This window comes from Callospermophilus lateralis, chromosome 10 (genome assembly GCF_048772815.1).
Source record: "Callospermophilus lateralis isolate mCalLat2 chromosome 10, mCalLat2.hap1, whole genome shotgun sequence".
NCBI classification, from domain to species: domain Eukaryota; kingdom Metazoa; phylum Chordata; class Mammalia; order Rodentia; family Sciuridae; genus Callospermophilus; species Callospermophilus lateralis.
In genome coordinates this window covers 53,285,641-53,300,427 of record NC_135314.1, presented here as the reverse complement: position 1 = coordinate 53,300,427, position 14,787 = coordinate 53,285,641, and the positions used below count along the sequence as shown (strand labels likewise).

The 14,787-nt window shown below is 34.0% G+C and overlaps 1 protein-coding gene across 11 annotated transcripts in view; it reads right to left on the bottom strand.

Moving 5' to 3' along the window:
• Lrch3 (leucine rich repeats and calponin homology domain containing 3) overlaps positions 1 to 14,787 on the bottom strand; it is a 165,863-nt gene that overhangs the window by 56,437 nt on the left and 94,639 nt on the right. For 4 of the 11 annotated variants that reach the window (XR_013092533.1, XM_076868930.1, XM_076868926.1 and 1 more), the window contains 5 exons: positions 11,268 to 11,339; positions 7,544 to 7,592; positions 6,737 to 6,844; positions 5,344 to 5,447; positions 4,657 to 4,794 (listed from right to left, as the gene is read on the bottom strand). Coding sequence is in view for 10 of the 11 variants with exons in the window: in XM_076868930.1 (XP_076725045.1) it covers positions 4,657 to 4,794; positions 5,344 to 5,447; positions 6,737 to 6,844; positions 7,544 to 7,592; positions 11,268 to 11,339 (471 nt within the window). In the remaining variant the exon portion in view is untranslated. The remainder of the gene's footprint in view (positions 1 to 4,656; positions 4,795 to 5,343; positions 5,448 to 6,736; positions 6,845 to 7,543; positions 7,593 to 11,267; positions 11,340 to 14,787) is intronic. The other 7 variants (XM_076868933.1, XM_076868929.1, XM_076868932.1 and 4 more) reach the window with 3 other exon arrangements.

Here is a 14,787-nt window from a genome sequence, read left to right as displayed (position 1 = left end):
TCAGTCCTATGTCAGTCATTGGCTATCAGCTATGGGAAAAGGAAAGGTGGACCAGGACCATTCTCTGGAATATTTGAAAGGTAAAAAGTTATGAGACCTGCGTCTCTTAATTGGTGCAGTTTAAAGACACACACAGATAAAGCAAATATGGCAAAACTGAATAAATGTCAGATCTACATGAAGATTTTAAGTGTTTACTGAATTATACTTTCAACTTTTCTGAAGGTTTAAACATTTTTTAAAAACATTTACTTTTAAGTTGTAGTTGAGACACAATACCTTTATTTTGTTCATATATTTTTATGTGGTGCTGAGGATTGAACCCAGAGTCTGTCTCTCTATCATTATCTATAGTTATCCTACTGTTGAAACAGCACAGCAGAACTTCTGGGCTAAAATTTTATAATAAAAAGTTGAAGGAAAAAAAGGAGGGGTATATCAACCCAAAGCCTGCTGTTTCTTTTGTTGGTTGTCATTTTGACACTAATATCCAGAGCTGATAAGCATCCAAAGAAAACATAAATAGAATTAAGGACAAAAATCACAGTCATTTCAATAGATGCACAAAAATCCTTCACATCAGCCCTAAAAACACTGAAAAAAACAGGGATAGAAGGAATGTCCGTCAACATCATAAAGACTATATATGAAAAACCCAAAGCCAACCTCATAATACATGGGAAAAAACTGAAAGCACTTCCTTTAAAATCCAGAACAAGACACATATATCCACTCTCACCACTCCTATTCAATATAGTGCTAGGAATTCTTGCCAGAGAAATTAGGCAAGAAAAGGAAATAAAAGTGATTAAAAAAAGAAAAGAAGTCAAATTATCATTGTTTGCAGAGGATATGATCCTATACTTAGATTTCTAAAATACTCCACCAGAAGATTGCTAGAACTAATAAACCAATTTAGCCAAGTAGGAGGTTACAAAAATCAACATACAAAAATCAGTGATTTTCCTATATACCAATAAGGAATCTGTTCAGAATGAATTCAGGGGCTGAAGTTGTAGCTAAGTAGTAGAGTGCTTGCCTAGCATGCATGAGGTACTGGGTTTAATCCTCAGCACAACATAAAAATAAATAAGTAAATAAAGGTATTGTGTCCATCTACAGCTATAAACAAACAAACAAACAAATAAATAAAATGAATTCAGGAAAACATCTCCATTCACAATGGCATTGAAGAAAATAAAATACCTAGGAATAAATCTAACCAAGGAGGTGAAAGACTCTACAATGAAAAGTATAGAACACTGAAGAAGACACAAGATGGAAGACCATCAATGTTCATGGATAGGCAGAATTAATATTGTTAAAATTGCCATATTACCAAAGCAATATCAGATTCAATGCAATCCCCACCAAAATATCAATGACTTTCTTTATGGAACTAGAAAATAAAGCATTAAAACTCATGGAGGGCAAAAGATTCAGAATAGCCAAAGCAATTCTAAACCACAAAAGCAATGACTTCAGGGCTGGAGCTATAGCTCAGTGGTAGAGTGCCTGCTTCACAGGTATAAGGCCCTGGATTTGATCCTCACCACCACATAAAAATAAAGATATTGTGTCCATATATAACTGAAAAAAAAAAAGCAATGACTTCAAATTATACTATGGTTATAGTAACAAAAACTGAATGGTACTGGCATGAAAATAGACACATAGACAATGAAACAGAAGACACAGAGACAAACCCATAGAGATTCAGTCATCTGACAAAGGTGTCAAAACATACATTGGAGGGGCTAAGGCTGAGGCTCAGGGATAGCACACTTGCGTGGCCATGTGTGAGGCACTGGGTTCAATTCTCAGCACTGAATATAAATAAATAAAATAAAGGTCTGTCGACAACTTAAGAAAAAATATATACTGGAGAAAAGACAGCCTTTTCAAACAAATGATGCTTGGAAAAGTGGTTTTCCATATATAGAAGAATGAGTCTAGATCCCTATCTCATGCTATACAAATGCCAACTCAAAAAGGATCAAAGACCTAGGAACAAGACCAGACACTGGTCTTAGTTCTCCTAGAAGAAAATATAAGGTCCACACTCCAACACATAAGTGCAGGCATTGACTTTCTTTCTTTCTTTGGTACCCAGATTTAACCCAGGGGCTCTTAACCATTGTGCCACATCCCCAGCCCTTTTTTGTATTTTATTTAGAGACAGGGTCTTACTGAGATACTTAGGACCTTGCTAAGTTGCTGAGGCTGGTTTTGAACTCACAATCTTCTTGCCTCAGCTTCTTGAGCTGCTGGGATTACAGGCATGCGCCATTGCACCTGACCAGGCAACGACTTTCTCAGTAGGACTTCCAAAGCTCAGGAAATAATGTCGAGAATAAATAAAGATGGGATGACATTAAATTAAAAAAGCTCCTTCATAGCCAAAGGAAACAATGTGAAAAATGAACCTATTGGATGGAAGAAAATCTTTGCTAGTTATTATTCTGATAGAGGATTACTATCTAAAATAACTTTACACTAAAATTTTTTTAAAAAAATTAAAAAATATGAAAACCCAAACCAAACAACCCACTCAAAACCAAATCCAAAATAGAACAACAACAAAACCAAAACCATTTGACCCAGCTATCCCTCTCCTTGGTCTATACCCAAAGGACTTAAAAACAGCATACTACAGGGACATAGCCATATCAATGTTTATAGCAGCACAATTCACAACAGCTAAACTGTGGAACAACCTAGATGCCCTTCAATAGATGAATGGATTAAAAATGTGGCATATATACACAAGAATATTATTCAGCAATAAAAGAGAATGAAATCATGGCTTTTGCAGGTAAATGGATGGAAATAGAGAAGATAATGCTAAGTGAAGTTAGCCAATTCCAAAAAGCCAAATGCCAAATATTTTCTCTGATATAAGGAGACTGATTCATAGTGGGGTAGGGAGAGGGAGCATGGGAGGAATAGTGAATTCTAGATAGGGCAGAGGGGTGGGAGGGAAAGGGAGGGGTTAGAAATGATAGTGGAATGTGATGGACATTATTATCCAAAGTACATGTATAAAGACATGAATTATATACAACCAGAGATATGAAAAATTTTGCTCTATATATGTAATAAGAATTGTAATGCATTCTGCTGTCACATATAAATAAAAAACAAAAACAAAAACAAAAAACCCCTAACAAAAACAAAAAATTTCTCAAAAGAAGAAATACAAATGGTTACTAAATATATGAAAAAAACACATCTTTAACAATTAGGGAAATGCAAATTAAAACTACACTTAGATTTCCTATTACTCCAATTAGAACGGCAGCTATCAAGAATACAAACAATAACAAAAGCTGGAGAGAATGTGGAGAAAAAGGAACATATTTACACTGTTGGTAGGATTGTAAATTAGTACAACCACTATGGAAATCAATTGGAAGTTCATCAAAAGACTAGGAATGGAATCATCATATAAACTAGCTATACCACTCCTCAGTATTTATCCTAAAAAATTAAAGTCAGACTATTATAGAGATACATGCATATCCATGTTTATAATAGCAGAATTCACAATAGCCAAACTGTGGAACCGGCTGAGGTATTCATTAATGAATGAATAATGAAAATGTGGTATATATACATAATGGAGTTTTATTCTGCCATAAAAAAAGTGTGAAATTATGTCTTTGGCAGGAAAATGGAGGGAACTTGAGAACATTATGTTAAATGAAATAAACCAAACTCAAGAAGTTAAGGGTCACATGTTTTCTCTCATATGTGGAAACTAGACAGAAAAATGGAAAAGAAAGTGGTGGGTGGAGCTTATGAAAATAGAAGGGAGATCAATAAGAGTAGACAAAAGGAACCAGGGGGAAGGAGAAGGGGAAGGAAAGGAGAAATACTGGGGAATGAAACTAGCAAAATTATATTGCTATATTATATACATGGACAAATATATAACAATAAATACTACCATTATGTATAATCAGGGTGTATAAATATATAAAATATGGAAAAAATTTATTATTATTATTATAAGATTTTGTTACATATGTGTAAATATGTAAAATATGGAAAAAATTCTTTCAGTGTTTCCCCAATATCTCCCCTAAGATAAACTTCTAATTCCTTTACATGTTTCATAAGGGCTCCGCTCTCTTCTTCAACTCCTGCCATATTCAGTGTATGATTTATTCTGAACAATTTAACAATTTCTTGAATACGTCATGACCTTCTTTAGCTCTCCTATCCCCAGCTCCCGTAATGCTAGAGATTCCCTTGAGCGTGCTAGGCAAGTGCTTTTCCACAGAGCTACATTTTTAGCCCACTTCTTTAGCTTTTGAATCTAGGAATACTGTACCCAGAATGCCTTCTCTTTCTCTGTATTGCTGGCAAATTCCTACAATTACTTCAAGAAATTAGTTCAAATTTCACCTCCTCTAGGAAGGCTTCCCTGAACCCTCTAGGCAGTTAACTGGTTCTTTTTTGTATCTTCATAGTATACATCTTACATTTATTAGATTACTAAAAATTATTGTTAACATGTCTATTTTTCTTTAGAAGTGAAATCAAGAAGGCAGGGACTGGACCCTTTGCATCCCTAACTTCAGCAAAACGACTGCCACTATGCTTAATGAATGTCTGATAAATAGCCACTGCTTTTTAGCATTATATACTTACCACAGCTGGTGAGGGAACATGAATGCTTGGGACAGATCGAGGACGCACATGATTGGCCAAATGGCAAAGAACAACACCATCAGTTAGAGCTGCTCCAAGATCACAAGGCAGAGATACTTTTAGTCGGTACTCTATATGCTGACAGAATAGGAAAACATGTAATACAGTAATTGAAGATTGATTAACAAATAAGATATAATGGAGTTACAATGGAATACACTTAGTTGGAAATCAAGGTAAAAAGGAAATAAGGAGATCATACATGAACATACATACAGCAGTTAGGCCACAGTGCCAAATACAACAGAAATTCATATACCATTTTCTGATTAAAAAGAAAACAAAGACTGGATTCTCTTTTGATTTCAAAATAAAATAGCTAACCTCTTATCACATAAGTGTATATGTATATGTGTATGTTCATATAAATTATTATTATAAGATTTTGTTATAATATGATGCAGAAAGGAAATGAAAATAATTTCAAATGCATAGGGCTAAGAATAACCCATCTCAATTTTTTCAGTAAAAAGTTGAAAAGAATTTCTTCAGTAGCATAATTTCTTTTACATTTATCACAAAACACAGCCACAATAGATATCTACTAATTCTATGAACAAGTAATTATGGGATTATGGACTATAGTAATATCACGGAAAAAGTGCAATTCAAAGATAATATACACACTTTTCGTAGTTGTTCTATTAATTTCAGTTCTTCTTCTCTCTGCCTTGATATGGGATCTGTAGAATCAGTGGTAGGTGTAGAAGATGGGAGAGGTGAAGCATGGCCTAGAAAAATACTAACATGTTAGATAGAAAACCAATGCTAAGAAAGTACATCTATATGATGACAGTGTCCTTACAAGGACATCATTTTCTGCTTTCTGGATTGAATTTTTAAAAATGTTTTTATTATGGAAAATTTCAAATATACACGATAATGATTACCCATTTGGCTTAACTACTTTATTTGAGCCCAAAAATGTTATCATTGAAAAAAAATACATATACAGAAAATTATACAAATAGCAGAGATTAATAATTTTCCTCAGAAAGTGAAACAATTAATATCCTTAGAGATATTAATTAATTAGTAAATGAAACATTACTTATGCCCAAAAGCCCTCTTGCATGCTCTGCCTATCAGTACCTAAAGGTTACCAGTATGCTGGCTTTTTAGTTTTCTCATTTTTGAACTTTCTATAAATTAAATCATATTGTATGCTTTTGTGGTCTGGCTTCTTTTGATTAACATGATGAGATTTATCCATGTTGATGTTCAGAGTTATTTGTTCATTTTCATGACCTTTATGGTATATTCCAATGTTTAGCTATACCACAATTTATTATCCATTCTACTGATGGACATTGTATTTGGGGCTATTTTGAATAATACTGCTGTGAATATTTTTGGACATATTTTCGGTATACCTGTGTGCATATTTCTCAAAATTGTTGGTTTATAGTCATGGAGTATACAAATGTTTGACAGTTCATCAATACAGAAAAATCTGAAAAAGCACATTGCAGCTGGGTACGGTGGCACATCCCTCTAATCCTAGTGACTCAGGAGGCTGAGGCAGGAGTCTTGCAAGTTTAAAGTCCAGCCTCAGGAATGTAGTGAGACCCTGTCTCAAAATAAAAAATCGAAAGAGGTGGGAATATAGCTTAGTGGGAAAGTGTCCCTGGGCTCCATCCCCAGTATCAAAGGGGTCGGGGAGAAGAAGCTATATCCTCTAACTGAAGACAATTTTATTTGTTCAAATATTCAAAACTTATTTAGCTGGGTGTGGCAGTGCATACCTGTAATCCCAGCTACTCAGGAGGCTAAGATAGGAGGATTTCAAGTTCCAAGCCATCTTAGTACCCCAACCCCCCTAAACCAAAAAACATAAAAATGCTTGCTTTTAGGTGATTCTAAGCAACTTTTTAATCAAAACAAATTTAATCACAGGTATTTGCAGAGTTTAAAGCTTTTGGTATATAAGTTTAAAAGATGTTACAGTTTATGTCTTGTATAAAGCACCTTTTCAGTCCCAACCCTATCCTGCCCCATTTTTAAAATCACTATCACCTACCTTTATTTGTTTCTGCCCTGACAGCTGCTGGGAAAAGGAAACTTTCAGGGCGCAGGGGTTGATTTCTCTGGATAGTAGCAGGAAAAGAATATGCAGGGGAATGATGAACTAAATCAGTATGGAAAAGCAAAATGAAATGAAAGGAGATGGAAAGCAAATTAAATATAATGTAGATGTACATGTCACAGTCACAAAAGTTCAGTAAGTAGTACATACAGAAAAAATCAAACATGGCAATATGATATAAAATGATACTTTTTTTTGTTTTTATACTTAGGATTGAACCAAAGAGTGCTCTATCACTAAGCTACATCCTGAGCCCTTTTTATTTATTTTCTTATTTTAAGACATGTTCTCAATAAGTTGCTGAGGCTGGCCTGGTATTTGTGATCCTCCTGCCTCAGCCTTCTGAGTTGCTGGCATTTCAGGTGTGTGCCACCATGCTTGTTAAGAATTCTGTTTACTAACGAAAAATCTGACATAGAAAAGTAATCCTTAGAGAAGGGTTTTTAATTCTCATGTTATTTTTGGTATATCAATAAATACAGAAAAATGCTAATATACTGAACATACCCTCTTGCAAATCTATAGCCCTGCTGGCTCAAGCTCATTAGTTCTCATCAAATGGCTAAGTAGTTGAATAACCAGTTGAATTAAAAAGTGGGAAATGTTTAGAAAGTTTTCAATTTGTGTCTGATTTCTATCTCAGAAAAAGAAGTCAGTTCTCTAGCTAATCAACTTGTTCAAGAAAATTCTGGTAAAGAATTAGAATCTTGATATGGTTAACTGTAGTTTTGTGTCTATTACCTGTTTCTGTTGTAGGTGAACTTGATATGGCAGTAGATCTGTCATCACTCTGTGGAGAAAGACACAGCAATAATTATTATTCAAGAAGACAAACTTTCCATATTTATGTTAACTTTGGGACTATATTAAAAAAAACCCCAAAACCAAAAACCCATGCAACTCTCCTTCAAATTTAAGTCTTGGAATGAAAATTAAGTGAAAAGAATTAATCTTGTACATTATTTAAAAAAAAAAAATATTTTTTTTAGTTGTAGACAGACACAATACCTTTATTTTACTTATTTATTTATTTTTTATGTGGTGCTGAGGATCGAACCTAGTCCTGCACACATGCTAGGCAAGCACTCTACCACTGAGCTACATACAACCCCAGTCAAACTTTTTGTGTTTATGTAAAGTATTATCTAAAAATAACAGGCCTTTCCAAAGACTGAGAAATCATCACTATAAGGTATAAAATATATGGGAAAGAATAAAATTTTATTTTCTAATAACAATTCTCTGGAATAATTTCTAAAATACTTTTTCCTCTGGAGAATAATATTTAATCTTTTGGAAAACAGGAAATAGGTTTCTTCATTCAATTAGAAACAAATGTGTTTACAAGATGATGTCTTTTCTAGAATAGTATTTGATTTCAATTCATTGAAGAACAGTAATGTAAAAAGGAGGAGGAACTAGCTAAAACAGTATAAAGTTTACGTAAAAAAGGGGAACTTAAGATAAAAAACATTCAGTGGGTGGGTTAAAGATGTTGAAGGTTTGGCAGGAGAGCAGAATCAAGAAGTCTTGACATCTAATTAAATTTAAACATAACTTTATGGTATATTAGGCATTTCTAAACCAAAATGACTTTAAAACTAACACATACACATATATCTGCTCCCTCCCACCCTACCCAGGGTGCAATAGTTTCATAGTTCAATAGTTTCATATCTCTAGTTGAATTTGGGTCAGATAAAATAAATGATGACAGAATTTTAATTGCAAACAACAATGACAAGGAAAGAGCCATGCAGTTGAGAATATTCTTGGACAGATTTAGAGACAATTTTCTGGTAATGATTCCTTAGTTTGATATTTATGGATTTAGAGTCAAGATTTAAATGTTAAGATTTAAAAAGCAAGCTGGGCTTGTAAGGCATGGTGGCATACCTGTAATCCCAGTGACTTGGGAGGCTGAGGCAGGAAGATTGCAAGGTCAAGGCCAGCCTCAGCAATTTAGTGAGACTCTGTCACCCCCAAAAAAAGGTGTGTGTGGGGATGCGGGGAGGCTGGGGATGTGGCTCAGTTGTTAAGCGCCTCTGGGTTCAATCCCAGGTACCCCCCCCCCCCCAAATAAAGCCAACAAGAAGCTTTGCTCTTGACTGAGGCAGAAACAACATGTTCATCAAGATTATAGATGTATATAATCTATATTTTAGGTGTTGAAAAAAATGGAAACTTTAATAAATTTAAAACAAGAGTAATAGGAATTAATAAAAAGGAATCAACAGGCAAATGAGACAAAAGCTGGATACTTTAGATGGAAACAAAAAGACTACTGTTATTTTCAAAGATAGAGCTAGGAAGGAGAAAGTTAGCTAAATGAAGACTCGCTGAAATACCAATGGTATAAGTAGAAAAAACATTTAAAGGCAAAAATTATTCTAGATAAAGGAAAAAATATTTTTAAAAATTTAAAAGAATTATTCATAGGATACAGACTAGAAATTTAAAGAATAAAAGAAAGTTAATAGGCAGCTAGCTTTATTAGATAAGAAGGAAGAGCCAAAACAAATGATGCTGAAGGTCAGCAAATGTTCTCTACCTCCAGAAACAGCAAATGATACCATGCAACTCACCTGGGTGTGAAAGAAACTAAAGCCGGAAGGAAGGAAACTGTTAATAGGATGACTTTTAATGTACTTTTATTGAAACTATAAATCTACATGATTTGCATTTTAGGACACTATAAAATAATTAGTTGAAATCACATTGGGATCATTAATTATATTTGGGAATTCTTGGAGAACCAGATAGAAAACAAAAAGATTATAAAATAATCTCAGAAGTTGACATGAATTCAAATTCTAAGCCTGGCTAAGAAAAAACAATAAGAAATTATGCCTAAATCCAGTACATAACTGCTGTAAAGATAAAAATAAAAAATAAATCTTTTAAAACTAGTAATTTGAGGGGCTGGAGTTGTGGCTCAGTGGTAGAATGCTTGCCTAGCATGTGTGAGGCACTGGGTTCGATTCTCAGCACCACATATAAATAAATAAAAGTCCATCAACAACTAATAAAATATTTTTTAAAATCTACTCATTTGACAGTCTAGCAGGCTGGTAGAAACAAAGTCATAGCCACTTTTATAGAGAAAATTTGGTCTGGATCATGCAACTTTTGGCACATTTGTATATGGCCTTTATTAGCTATGACTCAGATTAAAAGTGCCAATGCCATGAGATATCCCTTGAGTATAATGAATTAACTTCTCTCTCACACATGTAAAATGGTTTACCTTCCTTGAGAGAATTGTGAAAAAAAAAAGTAACCAAAATAACTTTCTGTTGTACAAATAAGGAACTCAACTGAGAATAATTGGAAAAAATGTTAACATGGAAAATAACGTAGGTAGTTTTTTCAGGGTCAAGCAGAGAAGCACATAGTGGTAAATAATAGCTTTCAAATATAAAGAATCTTACATAAAGATTGTTAAGTAATGGAAAAAAGAAATCAGTACACGCCACAGCAGAACAGATACGTTAGTCAAAGAGAGGATCTTGACAGTGAGAAGTTTTAATAATTTCTTATGTATACTAAAATAAAGATGCAATTATCATTCCCAGAGGCCTTAAAAAATAAAATACTACAGACTCTAAATTTTTAGAATTTAGACTAAATTTTTCTAAAAGGTGGAATTTATCATCTAATATTACTGTTGACATAAAGCAAAGGGTGGCAATTTCTTTTCTTAAAAGGCCAAACAAACATTTAGGCTTGCAGATTGTTATAATCTCTGTCACAACTATTCCAACTCTGCTGTTTATTGCAAAAGCAGACACAGACAATAAATACATAAACAAAAGGGATTGGCTGTGTACCAATAAAAGTTTTTTTTTTGTTGTTGTTGTTTTTTTGGTACCAGGGATTAACCTGGGGGCACTTAACTACTGAGCCACATCTCAAGGGCTTTTTATATTTTATTTTGAGACAGGGTCCCATTAAGTTGCTTACTTCACTAAGTTGCTGAGGCTGGCTTTGAACTCATTGTTCTCCTGCCTCAGCCTTCTGAGTTGCTGGGATTATAGGCATGTACCACCACACCTGGTAACAATAAAACTTTATTGACTTTTCTAGCAAGTTTGGGCAGTGATAATTTTACAGACTGGGACTTATTTTACATGCATATTAAACAACAGTTATTTTATATTTTCTATTTACCACATAAAATAACTCATGATAAAATATAACCTTTGATAAAAAAGAAGAATGAAATTTCAAATAGAATCTGAATATAAAGAATTAATGTAGACTCTATGATTATCTGGCAATGTAAAATTTTCAAAAAATTTCAAGTGAAACCAGTGTTAAACTCAAATAGTTTCATAAGCTTAAGCATATTTCATACAATCCTAGATTTCAGATTGTTGCTATCACCAATCTATTGTAAAATTTAAGACCTACTTTGTGCACACCCTCCCCAAATTTCCTGGTGAAATAATGTAACAAAAGATACCTTAAGAGGCGTGAAGGCAGAAGAATGAAGCAGGGTAACAGCACAGCCCACTTGATTCAACCCTGACAGCGACTAAATTTCAAAAAGAGGAAGAGAAGAAACAGAAGGCAGCATTTATGTTAGCAAAATGCCAGGCAGGCAGGTCTGATCAGTGAAATTAGAGAAGGAAAAGTCATTGACAAACTTTTCAAAATGTTTTACCAAGGTTATTAATAAGTTTGAAGGAGAACATTTTTGGGGAAAATCCCCATCATTTATACAACATAGGATCTCTACCTGAATAATTCAGGATATTTGTAATATCTCATACCATATTAATGAAGAACCAAGAGGAATGAGTTGATAAAAATTATTTTACATAGAAATAAAACTAAGAACATCAATATTTTTAGCAAAATAGTTTTCAAACTATTGAGTCTTTTGCTGTTCCTATAGCAGGGAAAATGAACCAGTCAATTTTAACTGAGCAGAACTGGCTTCAGAACAACATTTTTAAAAATATTAATCCAAATTAATTTATTGTAATCCAATTTAAGGCTCCGATGTGAGAACACAGGACATAACAATTCTGCATCCCACCTTAAGGATAAACCACCATTTCATTTCTGCCTCTGTGAAATTCCAAATGACCTATAAGAGGGTAGGGAAGAATCCCCCTACCCCCTGTTTTTAATCCTTTATCTTTCACCTGCCAACATACAAGTAGTTAGGTATACTACAGATATTATAAGAAATACTGTTTGTTAAAAACTAATGTCTATGTATGATTATTACTCAACATTTGAAATTAAAATAAAAAAGAAGCCATTATATAGATTTTTGATTATAGCTAAGATGGTCAAGACATAAAACTTTTTTCTTTTGCTACATGGGAAATAAAAATCAGAGAAGATTTTTCAGAAAGGAACTGAATAAGATTTACCTACTATGACAATAAAATGGCAAAAGCTTAAAGCTATTAAGGTCTTTATAAATTAAATAATAAAAAAAATTTAAACTAGGGATACATCATGAGATAAATGAACAAAAACATAGGTGGGCATTTATTTATTTATTTTGGTATTGGGGATTGAACTCAGGGGTGCTTAACCACTGAGACACATCCCCAGCCCATTTTTGTATTTTATTTAAAGACAGAGTTGCTTAGGGCTTGCTAAGTTGCTGAGATTGGTTTTGAATTCACGATCCTCCTGCCTCAGCCTCCTGAGCTGCTCCCGACCGTGCCCAGCATAGGTGGGCATTTATAAAAGGGTCTATAGATAGGGTCTTTCTCTGATGTCCAGGCTGGTCTTAAACTTTGTGGACTCGTGATCTGCCTGCCTCAGCCACCCAAGTAACTGGGACTATAGGCATGCAACACCATGCCTGATTACAACTATATTTTTAATGAGAATTAGTACAGAACAGTATATATATTTTTTATTTTGACAAAAAAAGCATGTAACCAATAATGTAGTTCTGTGACAAAATCTATTTTAACACAGAAACAAACATTGTGCCAAAGAATAAGACCATGACAATGGTAAGACACGTGTATGCTTCATCTGTTCAGATTTCCTAGACTTCCTTTTAATTAAAAGTTTTGGAACTGCAGTCAATCTCAAATATAAAAAGTCTAGAAGCCACTGGGTGCCGTGGTGCACACCTGTAAGCCTAACTAATCAAAAGGCTGGGGCAGGAGGATTGCAAGTTTGGGGCTAGTCTCATTTTGCAATTCAGTGAGGTCCTGTATCAAAATAAAAATACAAAAGGTTAAGGAATGCAGCTCAGGGGCAGTACAGGGAGACATAAAAGGTTAAAAGCAACAGGCACTTGAGATGCGGCCCTAAAAGAATATTAGTGTAACTGGCATTAAATGTTACTAATATGTATTTCAAATCCTAAATTACAAGGTCTTTAAATCAAATTCAACCTTTTCCTTCTTGTAACATCAGACATGTTCATGACAAAACAATTTAATGAGCAATTATTAGATATATAACATTTATGTGTTCATTCAATAAATATTTACTGAGCACCTAATATATTCCCAGGAACTATGGTGGGGCCAGGGTATGAAAGGGTAAATATGACAGAGAATATCCTTGTGCCCCTGAAGCTTACAGTCTGGTAGTTCAATAGGGGAAATATATTTTTAAAAAATGTAAATGAAAGTACTATGAAGAAAAAAATAACAATGAAGACAATTTGATTTGAGGAAAGGAAGCCATAGAAAACTATTTTGAAGATGAGACATTGTTAAACAGACACCTGATTAATGAGGAGGAATCAATCAAAAGGTATTATGCAGGGAGGGAGAGGCATTCTGGTGTAAGGAGAGAACAGCCCTTTGCAAAGGTCCTCAGGTGGGAAAGGGCTTACCATATCTGTAGAGCTGGGAAAAATCCTAGAGTGAGCCCAGATATAAGCCTGGAGAGGCAGGCAGTAGCCAGAGCACAAAAGCTTTGAGGCCAGGTTAAGAGGTCTAGACTTCAAGAGCAATTTAATGTCTTCGAAGAATAATTTTGAGAATATCAAAGCTATATGATTTAAAATAGGACTCTTTTGTACAGGGTTAGCTGGATATTATTTGGCATACAAAAAAATGTGAGATTTGTTTTTAAAGGACACCTATATTTACAAAGTCAATATGGTTCTTGGTGTACATGTTCTACCTTTCCAACATGCATACTGATAATACATACAAGTATATATGTTTTGACAAATGGTTAAAGGATGTTTCAAATTTCATGCTAAGGAAATTTTGCTTTTTTTTTTTTTAATTTCTGCTTTTTCCTTGAAAAAAACTTATTGGGCACTCAGACTTATATCACTTACAATATGTGTTATTAAATCTCATCTTCAGTGCCTGAACTGTTTTCAGTTACAATGTAGGAGGCAATATATCAAATATAGCAGGGTATTTATGCAGGTCCTTGAGTGAGCCAGACCTAGACTCAAACCTTGCCTTACACTTATCAGCTAAGTGACCTTGGAAAGGCCACATTTTGGACAAGATATTCTGTGCCTCAGTAATTACTTATGAAATGGTGCTAAATTTAACCTTAACTCTTGCTCTGAAAATTGAATGAGATAATTTTGTGTGCGGATCATCAGCAGTCCTATCTTTTCATATTAATTTAAACTAATTTTATTTCTCATGCCAATTCCACTAAAACTCCAGAGACTGGTGATTGTATTCATTTGTAAAACTGCCAGTTAAAATGTGCTTTATCTATCTCAAAGGAAATGAAGATTGGAGAATACATAGAACATTTAACAAACAATGGAAGTTTCTGTAGTAGGAGTCTCACATGAAAGCATGCAATTTATATAGTATGCACAATGGCAACAGTTTCCAGCACATAGGACAGAATTTGCTATAGATATTAGCCTTTTGAACTGCTGGTTTTCAATACTATTATAGAATAATAACATAAAACATGATGGGAAAAGCAATTCTATAAATGGTTAGAATTATCTTGCAAGGATAATCAGCAGATAGCATTCCAGTTAATGTTTTTTTGAGTTTAAAGAATGG